Genomic DNA, 18347 nt, shown 5'->3' with positions numbered 1-18347 from the left:
TATAATGTGCTGGCATAAAATGAAAATAAAAATAATAAAGGACAAATAATTTAATTGTCTTGAGGATAAATTTAACACACCTTTACCTTGTTTGCAGTCAGTTCCTATCTTACACACAGATTTTTTTGTGTGATTTTCTCCTTCTCCCTCCTCTTGATCCCCTAACTCTCTGTCCCTTGTTCTTTTGTTTGGGCCCTTTGTATTTTCCCACGTATTGTACCTGCGTTTCTCTAAAAAAGACTTTCTGAATGGGGATTCTATTTCCTCATCAGTTTCTGACCTTCTACTACCTATTCTCGATCTCCACATAGGATGTTGCTGGTCTCGATCTTGAAAAAGAGGTTCATATCTATTTTTACTCTCATAATTGGTTGCCTCTCCCCAATTTGTATATTTTTGTACAGGTCGTTTATCTCTGGGAGCCCTTTTATTGTATGAGGTGGATTGTGTTCCCTGAAATCTGACTGATTTTCTTTGGGGCGTGTTTTGTACATGTCTATTCTTTCTATTGAATTCATGTACTTCACCCTTTTCATAGTCTATTATATCCCTATTCATTTTCTGTTCTTTTTTTTAAAAATAAGGGTTTTCTCAAATTCTTCGATATTTTTATTCACTCTTAAATCTCTATTTTTAAACTCTGGGTGTATTTCATATACTTTTAATAAATTTTGTGTTTTCTCTATCTCATCCTGCAAAGCATTGACCTTTTCTTCTCTATATTTAATAAGCAGTTTAATAAGATTCTTGGAACATGTATCCAAAGTCTGATTCCAGTCACTGGTGAATTTCTCATCCTCACCAAAGGTTGAGCTTTTTAGAATTCTCAAACCCCTGGGGATGATATCAGCATCTAAATATTTTTGTAGGGTAATTTGATCCCACCAGTGTCTGGTCTCAGCTGTACATAAATTTTCCAGTTTGTTAAACAACCTGTGCATATCTCCCATCTCATTATCCTTACTATCATCATTTATTCTAGGACCTGCCCCTTTAAGATAAATGTTTCTCCTTTCCATTCTGTCTGATAAACACTTTAATGATGTAATTTTTATTTAAATCGGCTGCCTGGGTTTAGGTAGGTATAAAGAATACAAAAAAAAAAAAATTGGTACTTAGTACCTCCTGGCGCCAATTTTAAATGCTCAGTAATTTAAAAACAGTCTGTCTGCAGCTCTCTTAAATTAGAGGAAGGAAATTTTTCCTTATTTAAGAAGGATCTGTCTAAATTGTTCAGTTTTATAATGCTCAGTTTTTTAAATTTTCAATTGTTAATTTTAAATGTTAATTTTGGTGTATTGGTTCCACGTATAATGTGCTGGCATAAAATGAAAATAAAAATAATAAAGGACAAATAGCTCTATAAGTAATATATAACGGTGAAGACCTTAGAAAAAATACAATCAACATTTATACTAGACGAGTAATAAAGAATATGTATAAGGTGTATACCCAATAAAGATATAATGAGTAATAGATATAATGAAGTCTAATATAAGTTGTTGTTTAAGTACTATACAACGGCCGGTAAATTCAGGCTAAATGCTCAGTCTGTAGTTTCACATAATTGTCATGAAAGTAGTGTGATCTGCTGCTGAGTAACACAGGTGCGGTGGATAATGAAGCCGGGATGTGGATAAAAAGCCAAGCACTGTTACACATGTCACTGACTGATGAAGCCACCGATGCTGAATTGCTTTAAGGTGGGGAAACGCGTCTCATACGGACTGTGACCTGAGACCCGCACTGAGGTTCCCTCTTTGTACCGCTGGATCGCTACCCTCCATTGCTTTTGGGACCGTCTTTACTCCGGATAGGGCTTGATAAAAGGTCGTGGATCACCAGACCCGGGAGTGGACAGGAACCCGTTTACCAGAGGACGGTCACGGTAAAAACAATCCGATATTTAAAGCATGGCCATGTCTAATAGAGTTTAACAATTATAACTCTGTAATTCATTTCAACTCTGCATGCATAAAAGTTCCAAATCTGCTTGGCAAACCAACATTTAACAACTGGAACTCTTGTTACAATACTTGGAAATAACTGTGTGGACTTGTAACCATTTGTGCTATATGAAACAAATACTGCAACAGTTACTACTACAAAGTTACTTGTTATATTTTGCTGCCATCCAAACATCTGGCTGTATTAAGTGCACTAATTCTGCTGTATAAATTTATTACATTTATTTTTGGCCAAAAACGTATAGTGTTGTGATTATAGGGAACTCATTTGTCTATTTACTGTTAGGGATTGATCTGGATTACTATAGTAATATAGTGTTTAAAGGTAGTCTAGGAACAGTCCTTATGTATTTTACATATTTTAATAAAAAGTGAGTGTATTTTAATATTGTATAGTGTGTCAGCGCTTTCTTGGTTGTTTTTCTTTGTATAGCTAAGACTATTATTAGAAATTGTGTAGATACATGTGTATCTTTTTGACATGCAATGTTTGTTGCTTATGTTGCAATCTCTGATATGGATATTTCTTTTCAGTCTAATTATTCACTGTCATTTGACACATTTTATCCACAGTAGAACAAAGTGTTCAGCTGTACAGATGAAACTACACCCCTCAGGTCTTATATCAATGTAGAATTGGGCTGATAAGGACGTGATACAGTTAAACCTTGGTTTCCTGACATACAGCTGTGCCAATCAGCTTGTAGAAGTTCTCTTTATTTATATGTCTTTTTCTTGATATACAATCCTGGATATAATGGAACTTTCTTTGCCTGTTATACAGCTGTGTCAATTATTTTGGAGAGATTGTGCATATACATGTGACTTCTCCTGGTATGCAACTTTTGTTGCTTGTGTTGCAATTTTGTATATTGATACTTATTTAAACTGTAATTATGCTGCTCATTGTCAGCAGGATATATAAAGAGATATTTGGATAGATTATCAATGCACTTTTTGGATATATGCCGAGCTTGTCTCCAAAGCGGGCACCTGCATCACCCACACACACGATTGACTTGTGGTGTGCCACTTATACCTCATCTGAAACACTTATTATAAGTGACAGGACAATAAATGGGAGCACATACGAACTCCAACATTTGCCCCCCCCCCCCCCCCTTTTCTTTTGTAATCCAAGCGGTGGTGAACAGAATGGTCAAAAAGTTGACAGGGTCAAAAAGTCAACATGGAAATGGTTGACACAAAAAAAGGTAGACACAATTTTTCCTTTTGTCTTTTGGGGTGTTTTGTCACTTTCCTACCACAAACAAGCCCCATTTGTGTGCTGCATCCCCTCGCATGGCTCGCATCGCCCACCATGCTTTGGGCAACTACGTAGTCTACGTGGATGGTAGCGTATGAAGAAGTTGATTATTTTTTTTAAAACAAATAAAAAAACTTGCGTCTAACATATGTGTGTTGACCATTGTCATGTCGACCTTTTGACCCTGCTGACCTGGTGAACTGTCTACCTTTTCCCTGGTGACCTTTTGATCCTGTTGACCTAATGTATGTCTACCATTAGTGGTAGACCTGTTGACTCTGTAGACCTTTTTAGTGTAGATCTATAGACAGGATACCCTCTTAAATCTTGACTGCACCTCTGTGTATTGTGAAATTTGTTCATCATTTCCATAAGTCCTGGAGTGCCAGCCATTGTATCCCCCATATATTATATTTCTGTATGGGCACCTAGGCAATCTGTAATGTTGGGGTGAGGCCGGACACTTCTTCATGATATATATCAGAAATCCTGCGATTGCCCCTGACATGCACCTGGAAAAAGTAATCTCATTGTACAGTAAGTATATGATGACATGGGCTCACACAGGTAGCGCCAGAGCCATATCTTACATTGGGCTTAATTAACAGTTGCCCATAGGCTCCTGCATGACTGAATCCCCCCCCCCCCCAGCCACTGCCGCTGATAATAACCCCCTCCCCCCACTGGACGTCACTGGTGCTGGCAGCACTCCCCTTCCCCGAACATCACCCACTCCTAGACACCGCAGCCTGCACCCCCGGACATCACTGCCACTGCCAAGAGTACCTCCCCTCCGACTGAGGATCACAGCCACCATCTTTGCACCGGTAGGGGCCCCTGTGCATTTCTTTGCCTGGAGGCCCACACTTCTGTAGAGACGGTCCTGGATAGCGCACCGGAAAATTCCAGATACCACACTGGCGGAAAGAATTGTGGTATCCACCAGCCAAGGATATCCCACAGCTAAGCAGACTACTTTTTTAATGTGGACACAATCTGAAGTACTTTATTGTACATGCTTTATTGTACATTTTTTTAGTAAGCAGATGACATTTTGGGCAGATAGCGGGCAGTTGGGGGGAGGGGCCAGGGGCGTAGCTAGATATATTGCAGGCCCCAAGGCAAAAGTTTGTAAGGACCACTATGTATCTACCATGGGTGAAAAATGTATATAACACAAGTAACTTTGACAGGGAAGGTGGCCCCTCTCAGCTCTGGGCCCCATAGCAGCTGCACTCCCTGCACCTATGGTAGCTACACCCTTGTATATAACACATGTAACTGTGACAGGGAAGGTGGCCACTCTCAGCTCTGGGCCCCATAGCAGCTGCACTCCCTACACCTATGGTAGCTACGCCCCTGTATATAACACATGTAAGTATGACAGGGAAGGTGGGCCCCTCTCAGTTCTGGGCCCCATAGCAGCTGCACTCCCTGCACCTATGGCAGCTACACCCTGTATATAACACAAGAAACTGTGACAGGGAAGGTGGCCCCTCTCAGCTCTGGGCCCCAAAGCAGCTGCACTCCCTGCACCTATGGCAGCTATGCCCATGGGAGGGGCAGATGCTGCTGTAGCTGGTGGTGGTGCACGTGTGGCAAGCTCTGTCCCTGCATGCAACAATTGATACATCCCTGCAATGTATTCAGTTATCACAATTCAATAATGAAGTTATCAAAACCCATGCGAGTCTGAAATGTGGCTTGTGATAAGACCTGTCTGTACAGTCATCTATATAATCCAAAACATGGCAAATTTGACCTGTGAAACTGCAATATTCACAAATATTACATTTATTTTAACATTGCTTAAGTTGAGTTAAGTAATTGATGTTAAAAAAAAACCAACACTTCAATTTAAATTATCTAATTCAGCCATAATTATTATGATATAGTAGTAAACAGTAAAAGTAAACAGTAGAATCCCAATGTTCTAGAATGAATCTCTATGTTCATATGTGTATATAAGTACACTGAAGCTCTATGGCCATAGTATAGGCTTCCATCAAGCAGCTATCACACTCAATGCCATTCCATATCCTTATCATGTGCTATTCACCACTACACTTCTATGGTGGCTGCAGAGGTCCCAAATACCACCATGTACTTCCTACTGTAATTGTTGTATGAAGCTCTCAGTGTGTAACTGGATTTGGGCCGCCTGGGTGAATTTCACCTTGTAAAGTGTTTTATGATAGGAAAAGCCCTGGGGTAAGATAAATGTGTTGTAAATGCGTCACTGTGCACAGTAGGTAGCTTACCCACTTGCCATCAAATGCGACCACATTAGCCTGGGCTTTCCCGGACATGGCTGCATCTGATGCGTCCAGTCAGAAAGCCCACTGTGCATCTGCTAGAAGAAAATTCTTCCAGCAGCTGCCACTCTCAGAGGGACCTCCCAGCCCCTTTGCTTCCTGGTTTCCTCCCCCAGTACCTGCCATGCTGCTGATCCCTGCTGATTGATCAGCATTGCGGCACCCCTCCACCCTGCGACTGCGGACATTAGCAGCTGCAGGGAAAATGTAATAGAAGTCCCCATTCCTTTCCGTGTGCACATCCTATAGCTGCAAAGAGAAACAGCCGCTGAGAAAATGTAGGTTCCCCATAGTCATAAAAAACCTGACAGTTTCTGAATTGTTTTTGAAATAAATATTATCCAGTTAAGTGGTAAAAGGAATACCATTGTGTTCATTTACTAACATTACATTTGCATTCAACATTTGCATTAAACCACAGCAATCAAACAGACGCTATTTTCAAGATGAAAACTCATTGCTGATTAGTTGCTGTTGTCCATTTCACACCTTTATGTTGGTAAACGGACTGTCCTGGGCATTTTCATCTTGCAGCATTTTATGTTAATGTATTTTATGTTTATTTCATGTTAATGATATTAAAATCTTTTGAGGATTTTTTCTCAAAATTGCAAAGCCGCACTAAGACTGGATCAGCCAATTAGACATGTTTGGTTACAAGAGTCTAGGCACAGATTTGCATGTTTATGGTATAAATCTCATTGTGCCCTCATTTACAGTAAGGACTGAATGCAACTAATTTGCACCCTTGCAAACCACTCTGCGATACAAGGGATAAAAAGGCACACTTTGCATGCATGGAAAATAATGCTTATAGTATACACATACAGTATGGGCTGATTCTGAGCTGAGCAACAGTGAAAAGACAAGTAACCTTGCAAGTACGCAAACCATGTTGTATTGCAGGTGGGAGAGATGTAAAAGGGTGCAGAGAGATTTAGATCTAGGAGGGCCATGGCCAAACACAATTCTAAATTGCGGTGCAAAAGCAGGGGCATTAGTTCATGCCTTGCGCCCAGAGGCAAAATAGAAGGTGGTGCCCCCCAGTGGTTCTAGCTTGCACATATGTAACTTCTGCTTTCCTTTCTTTCCTCATATAAGACACAGCAGCAGAGAAGTAGGTTATTGTACACATAATGACCTATTATCAGACACATTCCAGACTCTTCAGCTGAAGGGGTCTTCCAAGGAGGTTTCTGAACTTGGACGGCAGTCAGCAGTAACTGCAGCAAGTCACTATGAAATGAGTGGAGAGAGATCTGTTTTTTTTCTTATGGCCCCTCTGACAGATGGAGCCCGGCGGCAAATGTCTCCATTGTTTCTGGGAGTTACGCCACTGTGTAAAAGTAAAGCTGTCCAGCATTTGTGGGCTACATGCAAATGCAGCCAGTGTTTACCATGCATGCAAAAAAATAACTAAATGTATTTGCACCCCTGGCATTGCTACAGGGATTGTTCAAGTGCAAAGTTGAACAACTGGACATGTTTCTTTACAAAGATTGATAGTTTGGCTTGAAATCCTGCCACCTTCCAAGTACATCAATCTGCACATTTTAAACTTGCCCCTTCTCCCAATATGCAACATCAATTGCCAAGGTGCAAAATTACATCTGCTAACACAGATGTTTTCAACTACAATCTTCAGGTTCCCTGAACACGTCATGTTTTCAGTATTTCTTTATTCTTTCAAAGGTGATTTTATATATATATATATATATATATATATATATATATATATTTTTTTTTTTTATTTTATTTTTTTTTTATTATTTTTTTTATTATTTTTTTTATTTTTTTTTTCTGTGTCAGTAAATCCTGAAAACATGACCTGTTCATGAAACTTGAAGACTGGAGGTGAAAACTGCTATGATGGCTGGATTGAGATTATGTGTTGGCAGTCCACTGTGTAATTGATAACACCAATTAATTAGTGATAATTCTAAGGGGTATATTTAATAAAGTGTGGGTTTTTAGAAGTGGAGCTGTTGGCCATAGGAACCAATCAGATTCTACTTATCATTGATCTAGCACAGAGGTTCTCAAACTCGGTCCTCGGGGGCACACACAGTGCATGTTTTGCAGGTCTCCTCACAGAATCGCAAGTGAAATAATTAGCTCCACCTGTGGACCTTTTAAAATGTGTCAGTGAGTAATTAATACACCTGTGCACCTGCTGGATTACCTGCAAAACATGCACTGTGTGTGCCCCCGAGGACCGAGTTTGAGAACCTCTGATCTAGCACCTTCAAGAAGATAATAGCTGAACTTTGAATGGATGCTATGGGCAATAACTCTTCTCCTAAAACCCTGCACTTTAGTAAATACAGTATATCTCTAATAAGAGAAGTGATAACAGAAGAATAAGTGGTAAAAGTTGTTGGGGAAAAAAAAACGGTTTTACATTCTACCCAGATAATACATCATTCAGGTCCTTCTACGGTTTTTGTTGAAACAAAAATATAAACTAGTTTTGATAAATATGCACTTTTAATAAAATAATGCTCAGAAACATAGAAAGACATTCATTTCTCATAGTACAGTACATGTTCCAGATGTGTACATCCTGATCTTAGCTGGGTTCTCTTGGTGACAATAAGTGACAAATACACAGCCAAATAATGTAGCCAACATCGGGAATAACATAAGCCCCATTACCTTGGGAACATACACTAGAGGAGGAGATAGTATCCAGATAACAGTAGCACTCCTGGTGATTTTCTAAATGCACTTAACTCTAATATCATTTGAAACAATCCCAGCAACTCTTCAGCGATTGTGGCATGAAAACAGGCTGTAAAAGTACATTAGATAAACTGTAATCCCAAGAGAGTATTTTTTTTTTTATGAAGAAAAAAAGAGTGTATTAAAAGATTTACATTTGGCTTAACAAAATATTGTTTCTTTATTTTTCAAAAATGAAATCACTAGAAAATGTCAGGTGTTTCTAGAAAACGACTGTTGCATGTCGATCCACAACAATGTACAGCATCCTGCACCTTTAAGTGGTTATTATATGGCTGTTAGGATCATAAAACCTTTGTGTGGGGGGATAGGGGGAGCATATGGCTCATTGAGTGCCTATTTGCACTGTTCAACTGCAGCTCTAAGATAATTTCCACTAATGCCATTGTCCAGACACACCGAGTACCCTAGGAGTTGCTCACTAGTATATCCTTCCACAGTATATGATTGGTATTGTATATATATTTCTTGAGGGGTCTACACTGTAACATATCAACAATACACACTTGTTTATTAGGCATCGTCTGTCCCTCTCATACAGATGCTGTAAGAAAGAGTTTTTCAATGGCACTTATGCATGAATTAAATATTTAAAAGCACGATGCATAAAGTTATCAAAGCACAAATATATCTGTGCATTTCCATGACCCATAATGACTGTGATTGTATATATAAAATATATCATTGAAAACGTATGTTCCCAGGTAATAATTGCTAATTTCAGGTTATTTAAAAATAATCTAGGATCCTTTAAAAAAATAAAAGGCTCCTTAAAAGTTGTAAATACATAATATGCACCTTATAAAAATGTCACATACTGTATGCATTTATTAATAAACTTGTGTTTGGCTATTTTATTGATTCAAATTAACTGGTGTCATATAAATTCTAACATAAATTATTTCATGTGTGTGTGTGTGTGTGTGTGTGTGTGTGTGTGTGTGTGTGTGTGTGTGTGTGTGTGTGTGTGTGTGTGTGTGTGTGTGTGTGTGTATGGCACTCATTAAATATAAGATTTTAAAATCTCAGCCCTAACGTCTTCTTGGCAGTGCGCTTTATTTAATGCAATAGTACTTTACGCAGAGTTAATAACGCCGTTCATTGGAGCTACTGGGGAGCAAATCGTATCTGCCATTGTATATGACAGCACCGGGAGGATAGCAGATGACATCGGGCTCAATTGGATTGAGGGGTACCATACCATGAGCCTGCTCATCTTGCTCCGGCTTGGTAGTGGCGGTGAAGGGGCGCATGTTGGTCAGAGATGGGGAGGTCATCCTCCAGAAGAGGTTCTTCAGTGCCTTGCGGAACTCCCTGCGCATCAGGCAGTAGAGAATGGGGTTCAAACAGCTGTTTGAGTGCGCCAGGCAAACCGTAATGGGGAAAATGTAAGCCTGAGTGGTGAAGTACTCATAGCCAAACTGCACTGCATTTAATTTGATTAAAATCCCCCAGGTGGTTAAGGCTTGGTTGGGCAGCCAGCAGATGAAGAACGACAACACCACGATAGTCACCGACTTGGTCACTTTGGATCTCCTTTTGACGCTGGAGGAGCTGACGTTCCTGTCCGTGATGAAACGCACAAGGAGTAGGTAACAAATTGTGATAATCACTAGAGGGATGACAAAACCCAAGAGAACTTTCTGAGCATGGTAGAGTCCCAGCCAAAACTGGGCATTTCCATTCTTCACTGGGAACTTAACCAAGCAGAGGACCTCACTGGAGACAGTGGCTGTTGTGGAGAAGATTGCGTTAGGCAGAGACGCAATAATAGCGGACACCCAGATGAGTGCACTTATCCAGGTGGCAGAGCACCCCGCAGGTCTCCTCTTGGACTTCAGCGCAGAAGCCACAGAGTAATACCTGGCCACACTCATGGCTGTGAGGAAAAAAACGCTAGCGTACATGTTCATAGCTGTCACGTAAGAGACTATCTTGCACATGGCTTTACCAAAGAGCCAGCTGAAGTCCAGGGCATTCTCTACTGCCCAGAAGGGCAGTGTCAGTACAAACTGAAAGTCTGTGATGGCCAGGCTTGTCACAAAGAGGTTTATTGAAGACTTTTTCCATCCCTGTTTCGACTTCATGAGGTACAGCACAAGCACGTTGCCTACTAGCCCGAGAGCGCACACCACCGAATACACTATGGAGACCATGATCCTCACTATGGCGTTGCTGTCCCCTACTATGTCCGATTTCTCAAAGTTAAAGCCCCTGAAGAAGTCCTGCAGCGAGTCATTGGTCCTGTTCAACTGCCTGTCCTCAAAGAAGAGTGGAAATATCCACAGCAGATCGCTTTGCTCTGCCTCTTGCATGTTGGCTGCTACTGAGCAGTAAGTAAGGTTACAGCTGACACCCATTCCATGGCACAAAACCTCAGTTCGGAATCTGTGAGCACCGTGCGTATTTGCAACCAGTCCATTCCGACATCAACAAAGACAAAAAAAAAATGCTCACTTTCTTTCCAGGTGAACTGTATTCCTTCCCAGGCGTGGACCGCAACCAAGACTGAAGCTACTACATTTAATTATTACAACCATATAAGGGTTTCTTTAATTATTTTCTACATAAGTAAGCACAAAGTCCAACATTGCCAGTGATCAGGAGAATAAGTACCTGGCAAGCACAGCGGCTTAGTGCAATGTAGGAACAGAACTTATGTGCGTGCTTGTCTATCCGCCGTTCAAAAGTCCATATGGGTTGTTCATGCCTCTAACTTATAGTCCTCATCATTCAGTGCTGGTGCTAGCCTTGGACTGGGTCATGCGCAGAGCGTCTGTGGGGGCTGTCCATGGTGCTGACGGATCATTGCAAAGCGCAGTGACTGTGTTAGACCTGTCCATGGTGCTGATTGATCATTGCTATGAAAGGTGCTCTCCAAGGTGCTGATAAATCGTTCCTAGAGGTCAGGGATAGCACGTACACTTTCCTGACATTTTTTCCCCTTCACTACAGAACTTGGTTTAAAATCAAATGTGTTTAAAAGAAATACATAAAACAATGTTTTAACCTTCTTCATGCATCTAAACAGATGTAGAATTATTTCTGAATTCAGGAGATAATTTCATAAATTTTGTATGCAGTACGGTATTCAAGTGTCTGAAAAAATATATTTTTTCGTCTTGGTGACATATTATGTATTACATCATGCAACCTACGAGGGTGTTAATAATTGATAAAGCTACACATAAGTGCCACCGAGTTTAGTTTACGTGAAACGGGGGGAAAAAATAATCCTAAAAACAATTGACAAAAAGACCACTAGGGGGGAGTAATGATCCAAATTCCTCGAAATAGCTGTAAGCTGCGACTATAATCGAGGAATGTGAAGAACCAAAACACTGCATGTATTATGTCACCACAGGCTGGTTTGCTCATTGTTAATTGTCACACCACAGTATGGTCAATTATACTTGGATATATTTTTTTCCCCACACAACCAATGTGTACAGATTCAGTATAAAAAAAAAAAAGTCCATAAAAAGAATAAAAATCTCTTTTTATAGTTATATATGCAGTCAGAGAAACAGTCATTTTATAATTATATCGGAGGTACTTACATATCACAAAACAGATTTTATTTTAAGGACTGAATCATCTTTATTTCTGCTTCCCCCCAAAAAACAAAAAAAAAAACAAAATAATGACACTGTTCAACTGCTTCAAAAATACAATTTTCATTAAAAAGAAAACAGTCTGGAAAACGTTAACATATATGAAAGAGAAAGGTATGTATTCCAGAGATATTTCCTTACTAACAAATGTCTCTGGTATAAACACTGACATTTAACCATTCATCATTTAACCTTGAGAATGACTGGATCCCTCTGAAGGTTAAGCTGTGCAAACTTAAGCATGAACAATTCTTGTATTTGCTTATGGATGGCCTTTTTTTCTCTTAGTAAATGGCTGCAGCAAGCTTAAACACTATGCAGTTAAGCAAATAAATTGTAGCTTACAATTCAAACATTGCCAATGTGTTCATTTTCAATAGAGATATATACTGTAAGTAAGTGCAGAGTTGTATTACTGGGGGGGGGGGGGGGGGGGGGGGCAGACAATTTACTAAGAATTGCTTTTGGTAGATTTAACAAGTCACCCTAAATCACACCAAAAACAAAAAGCGCGCATTTACTAACAAGCATTTTCACTTATTTATCATTATCACCAGTTATTTATATAGCTCACACATATTTTGCAGTGTTTTATAGAGAATATTTGCCCATTCACATCAGTCCAGTGAAGGTTACAATCTATATTTCCACACACATTCACGCTAATGTTAATTTTTTTGGGAGCCAATTAACCGACTAGTATATTTTTGGATTGTGGGAGGAGACCAGAGTACCTGGAGGAAAGCCACACAAGTTCCAAACAGTTAGGGCCACTTGTGTCTTTGTCTTCCAATGGTGCATTGTGTTGCATTGTAGCGTGCGTGTATAGGCATGATTTTGTTGTTTTCCCTTCAGAAATCCCATCTCGGGTCACAAAAAAAGATGCACAAAAATCGCACCTAATGCACCTTCAAGATGTGCATGTTTGACAGAAGTATGCACAAATCAGTAAGATCTGTGCATGCATCTGTCTGCAAAAGTAAAGAAAGAGTTAAATATTTTTTACAAAAATGTCATGGGGACCCCCCAATAAAAACAAAACCAGCAACGACCTCTTTGAGCTGGTCCTGGTTGGAAAAATACAGGGGGGAAAATGAGGTCCTCCTGTGATGGGAAAAAGACATAGGAGTCTGTTTGAAACCAGCAGCGGGCTCCACTTGCCAGGGAGGTAATGCCACAGCTGGGCATGTTCAGGTTTTACATTTTTGTTTGTGTATGTTGGCCAATTTGCATAAAATAAACACAATCACACAATCAAACCACACACACACACACACACACACACACACACACACACACACACAACAAAAACACATACAGTAGAACTTAAAAAAACAACAACCTAGATTGTCCATCAACTACATGTGCCTGGGTGCAAATTGTACAATGCATTTCCTATTTGATTGTGGGTGCGACTATTCACACGTGCTCAAGAATGGGTGTGTTAATCACGGCAAACTAGTCGCACTTTTACAACAATTGTCTCTCAACTCAGAAATAGAATGCATTTCTAATCATCAGCTGCTGAGTGTTAATATGCTTGTGTCGGCATATAACAAAGCGGGTCTCCAAACACGCTGGAGAACCAATTAACCAAATACTAAAAGACACTCTGCGCTAATTGATATTTGCAGGCTTGAAAAATTAGAGTGAGTTCACGTGTATATAAAAAAGAAAACAATTTATTCAATAGATTGATCCTATGGACCTAAAAATACATACATGTACTTAATATTAAAAAACTGTATAATGCACAAATAACAACATATGTGACCTAATCAGAACTTTTTTCTATATAGCCGGCTATATGGTGGAAATCCGTATATGGGAGGATCAGATATTAAATATAGACTAAGTCCACAGTCTCTTATGTATAAATTATCCTCATCACTGGTGTGTTTATAGATGACCAAATGTATTTCGTTTATCAATTAGAAGAGACCATACATTGGAATTAAAAGTTCATCACTTGATAATGTTAAAAAGTCTCAGAAAACTGCTTGTAATCGATGAGGGCTCCAAATAGCCTAAATTGATTAGCTGCAATGTGCACACCCTCCGTCTCAATTCAGAAGACGAGTCCAACTGGACACTCACTGTGTGCACCGTGGGGATGCGGCTAGGAGGCTCCGGACGTCTCCGACCTCCAGCGTGTATTGTGCCGCTGCAGTCCCGAGAGATCTCGCTGGTAGATTACCGCTAGTGTCCGGCGCTTGCACAGTGATAAACAGGGATATCCAAAGTAGATGGTACTGTCATCGGTTACTTCTCTAACGCGTTTCACTTATTCCTGGAGCTTCCTCAAAGAGTTGCGGGTGTGATGACAATGGACACATCTGTATATGGGAAACACAACTTAAATAGTCAATATAAAAAAAAAAACTTTATACAAATACAGTACTAACTACATGTAGCAATCACTTTATCTTTCTTCTACTACTTTCCTATAATTTTCTCCTTCTCTACTTAAACGTCTCACAAACCCAGAGTGAGAGTAGCCAGCTGTCTGTTTCTATGATGTTAATTGAATAGTGACGTCTACAGATATGTCCTCATACATGATTGCAGCAGTTGTGCGAAACAGCACCCTCTCTGTGTGCCAGGTACCATGAGGCTCTGCTACAGGCCCAGTGCAAGGTTTCCCAGCAACCTAGGCAAAACTACAGCCTACTGGCCACAATCCGACTTCACACCCCCTCAGGTAAAAGTGTGGAATTTGTGTGTTTTAAGTTCCACAGCCATCACCTGCATGTTCATATGCAGGCCCACCATCAGGGGGTGCTGCGGGCACAGCTGTACCGGGCCCTGCCTCTCTAACAGAGAGGAGAGGGCTTGGGCTGCTCATGCCGCCATCTGCCTGCTGCGATGCTCCACCCACTTTTCATTACTGAGTTCTAGCACTGTCACAGGAGGGGGAGAGGGCGCTGCAAGCTTGTATTGTAAACGTCCCTCCAAAAATTGCCACCGCCTCAGAGGAGACAGTTATTAAAGATGCTAGAGGAGGCTCCACTAGTATCTTTAATAACTGTCTCCTCTGAGGTGGAGGCCATTTTGGCAGGGGCTTTTCAATAGAAGCTTGCAGCATAAACTCCCCCGCTCGTGACAGTGCCAGATTTTAGTCATGAAAAATGGGCAGAGCTACACAAAATTGGAGGTGGTGGAGCTACACGGGGCTAGGCTGCTACCACATCTGCTACAGATATGGCCAGCCTGTGATAGGTAAGTCGAGGGAGAGTGTGTGTGGGAGAAAGAAAGTGTGTGTATTTGTGTGTATATATATATATATATATATATATATATAAATGGGTTTTTATATATATATATACATACATATATATATATTTAATTTATTTTTATTTTATTATTTGTTTTTTTTTCACGTGAGTCCCGGGACCCAGAATTTCTGATGGCAGCCCTGTTCATATGTGCTGCCCCCCCCCCCCCCCCCTCTGCAGTCTTTGGTCATTACTGCAGCTCAGTCGTGCCTCTCCTGTGTCCCTCCTGCATCTCCGGTGGGTCTATTAAATGAAGTGCCCGTTCGTGAGCTCTGATTGGCTCATGAACTGGCACTTCATTTAACAGACACGCCGGAGACGCAGGAGGGACACAGGAGAGGCGCGCGCTGTGCCCTCCGTGTCCCTCCTTCACAAAACAGCGGGGGGAGTGGGGGGAGTTGTAACTGGCACTGGGGGAGCATATTTGGCACTGGGGGAGGGGGAGCACATTTGGCACTTGGGGGGGCCTCTTTGCATTGGGGGCATGTGTGTACCTGGCACTGTGGGGGAATATCTGGCACTGGGGGCATATGTGGCACTGGGAGCACAGCCCTAGCAACAAGCATTACCCCCTAGCAACGAGCATGACACTCAGTGCATGAGACCCCTAGCAATGAGCATGACACCCAGTGCATGAAACCCCTTGCAACGAGCATGACACCCTGAGCATGAAAACCCCTGGCACCGTGCATGGAACCAAGAGCATGAAACCCCTGGCAATGAACAGGTAATTTAAAATTAATTAGAAGCCTTACTGTAGGACTTAATGTGTAATGGGCATTGTGGTGTGTGGCATAATGTATCAGGGACATTGCGGTGTGTGTCATAATGTGTCACAGGCATTACGGTGTGTGGCATACTATATCACGGGGCATTGTGGTATGTGGTATAATGTTTTAGGGGCATTGCAGTGTGGCATAATGTATAACAGACATTGTGGTGTGTGGCATAGGGTATAACAGGCATTGCGGTATGTGTCAGGCATTACGGTGTGTGGAATACTATATCACGGGCATTGTGGTATGTGGTATATTGTCTCAGGGTCATTGCAGTGTGTGTCATAATGTGTCACAGGCATTGTATGTGCTATAATGTATCAGGGGCAGTGCAGTGTGTAGCATAATGTATAACGGGCATTGCGATTCCTGTCATAATGTGTCACAGGCATTACGGTGTGTGGCATAATGTGTCAGGGGCATTATGGTGTGTGCATATTGTGTCATGTGCATTATTGTGTGTGGCATAATGTCTAAGGGCCATTGCAGTATGTGGCATAATGTATACTGGGCATTACTATAAGGAGGAAAAATGACAAATAATGTAAGGGGCATGAATCAGGATTATTTTTCTTTCCTGTGGTGGCCAACGTCTGGGCGTGCAGGTTGCAAAACTGGGGTATAAGGTAGTCTTTTCCTGCAATGCCACGCCCCTTTATGCAAAGCCACACCCATTTCAACAAAGCCATACCCTTTTTTGGCACGCGCAGATTTATCGCTTTACTAGTGCCAATTATGGGGGGGAGGGGGGGGCAGAGAATTTTTTGGCTTGGGGGAGAAAAATTTCTAGTTATGCCACTGCACATACATATAGCCACTTGTCAGTGATAGATTTTTTGGAATGCTTTTTGCTCTCTGGATGAATCGGGCAGTATTTTGTTGTATACAGGTCATTGATGAACACTTCTCCAGTCAGTGTATGGCTCACAATAAATTGCACTGGTTCATTGCTGATGGTTTGGTTTTGGTTCTAATTCATTGTTGGGTTTTAGTTTTGCCAAAACCACCTCACCGGTTTTGGATCTGTATACTATTCAAAAACTGATTAAAAGAAAAACACAGAATTTGGGACATTTTGTTACTACAGTATTTTAACATCAATAACATTAATTTCCAGTCATTTACAGTCAATTTTGTCCATCTCACAGCTCACAATATTGTTTTCATCCAGTTTAGGCCACAAGCTGCAGTGAGCTGGCTGGTTACTAAGCGACAGAGTAGAGGCAAAATCACAGGGCAGTTTATAGCACATAAATGAAACATTGTCACACAGTAGTGGCAGAAATTAAAAGTGGTGCAAGATGGAATTGTCTTAATCCCTCCCACTGAACATTATGTTAGATATTAAAAAGGACATGCACAGTTTAACAAACCAAGCACTTCAAAAGGCACTGCCACTTTTGTGGTGGAAGTGCTTGGTTTGTTAGGGCCTCCACAAAACAAGCTACTAATGGGATTAAGGCAGCCAAGCTAACAGCTTTACAGTGCCAAGATGTCAGCTCAGCTCACACTGTGGGGATTTAAAGGGCTTTTCTAGATACGTGAAAGGCACACTGGGTTACAGAGCATAGAACAGTACAAAAATTATACAAGAATATTTTTTTTCTTTATCTCACAACTCAGCTCACACTGCGTGGAGTCAGTCCACTTTTATATGTATGTGAAGTGAACACAGGGGGTCATTCCGGCCCGATCGCTCGCTGTAATTTATCGCAGCAATCAGGTCAGAACTACATATGCGCCGGCGCCCAAAGGCCGTCGTTCCCTAGCAGTCGCCTCTGCCTGATTGACAGGCAGAGGCAGTCGCTGGGCAAAAGGGGGTTGCACAGTGGCATGTGGCTGCCATTAAGGGGGTGCGGTCCAGCCAATGCAGGCGTGGGCGGACCAAGCGTGGGGCAGGCCACAATGGCTGTGTGATATCACATGCAGCCACTGTGACCAGGGGCAGCGACAATCAACTCCTGGCCAGCCGCAGGAGCTGCGCCGGCCGGGAGTTACTCCACAAGTACAAAAACATTGCCGCTGTGCAATGCTTTTGTACTTGTGCGGGGGAGGGGGGTAGACTGACATGCGGGGCGGACTAGTCCTGTGCTGGGCGTCCCCCCACATGTCTGGGAACATGATCGTAGCTGTGCTAAATCGACTCGGAATGACCCCACAGTGCACTAGGATACAATGCACAGAACAGTACAAACATATTATAAAACACTTTTTTTATACTTTCTTTTTTTATACAAGAATATTTTTTTATTTTTTCATCTCACAACTCCACTAACACTACATGAACTCAGACCACTTTTATATGTTTATGAAGTGAAAAAAGTGCACTTGGGTACAGCGTACTGGGGTGCAGTGCACAGAACAGTACAATTTATACAACAATATATCTTT

The 18347-nt window shown here is 41.3% G+C and overlaps 1 protein-coding gene across 1 annotated transcript; it reads right to left on the bottom strand.

Annotated features, from left to right (window-relative positions):
- Positions 1–8017: 8017 nt before the first annotated feature.
- On the bottom strand, positions 8018–11158 carry RXFP3 (relaxin family peptide receptor 3). Its single transcript, XM_063960588.1, has one exon. It carries the CDS (start codon positions 10649–10651, stop codon positions 9377–9379), a length of 1275 nt encoding a protein of 424 aa, XP_063816658.1. The 5' UTR covers positions 10652–11158; the 3' UTR covers positions 8018–9376.
- Between the last annotated feature and the right edge of the window lie 7189 nt (positions 11159–18347).

The sequence above is a fragment of the Pseudophryne corroboree genome, chromosome 1 (assembly GCF_028390025.1).
Source record: "Pseudophryne corroboree isolate aPseCor3 chromosome 1, aPseCor3.hap2, whole genome shotgun sequence".
Classification (NCBI taxonomy): domain Eukaryota; kingdom Metazoa; phylum Chordata; class Amphibia; order Anura; family Myobatrachidae; genus Pseudophryne; species Pseudophryne corroboree.
This window is presented reverse-complemented; position numbering and strand designations above follow the sequence as displayed.

Coding starts and splice junctions, on each gene's coding strand:
- RXFP3 (XM_063960588.1), bottom strand. CDS start 10,651: ATGGGTGTCAGCTGTAACCTTACTTACTGCTCAGTAGCAGCCAACATG.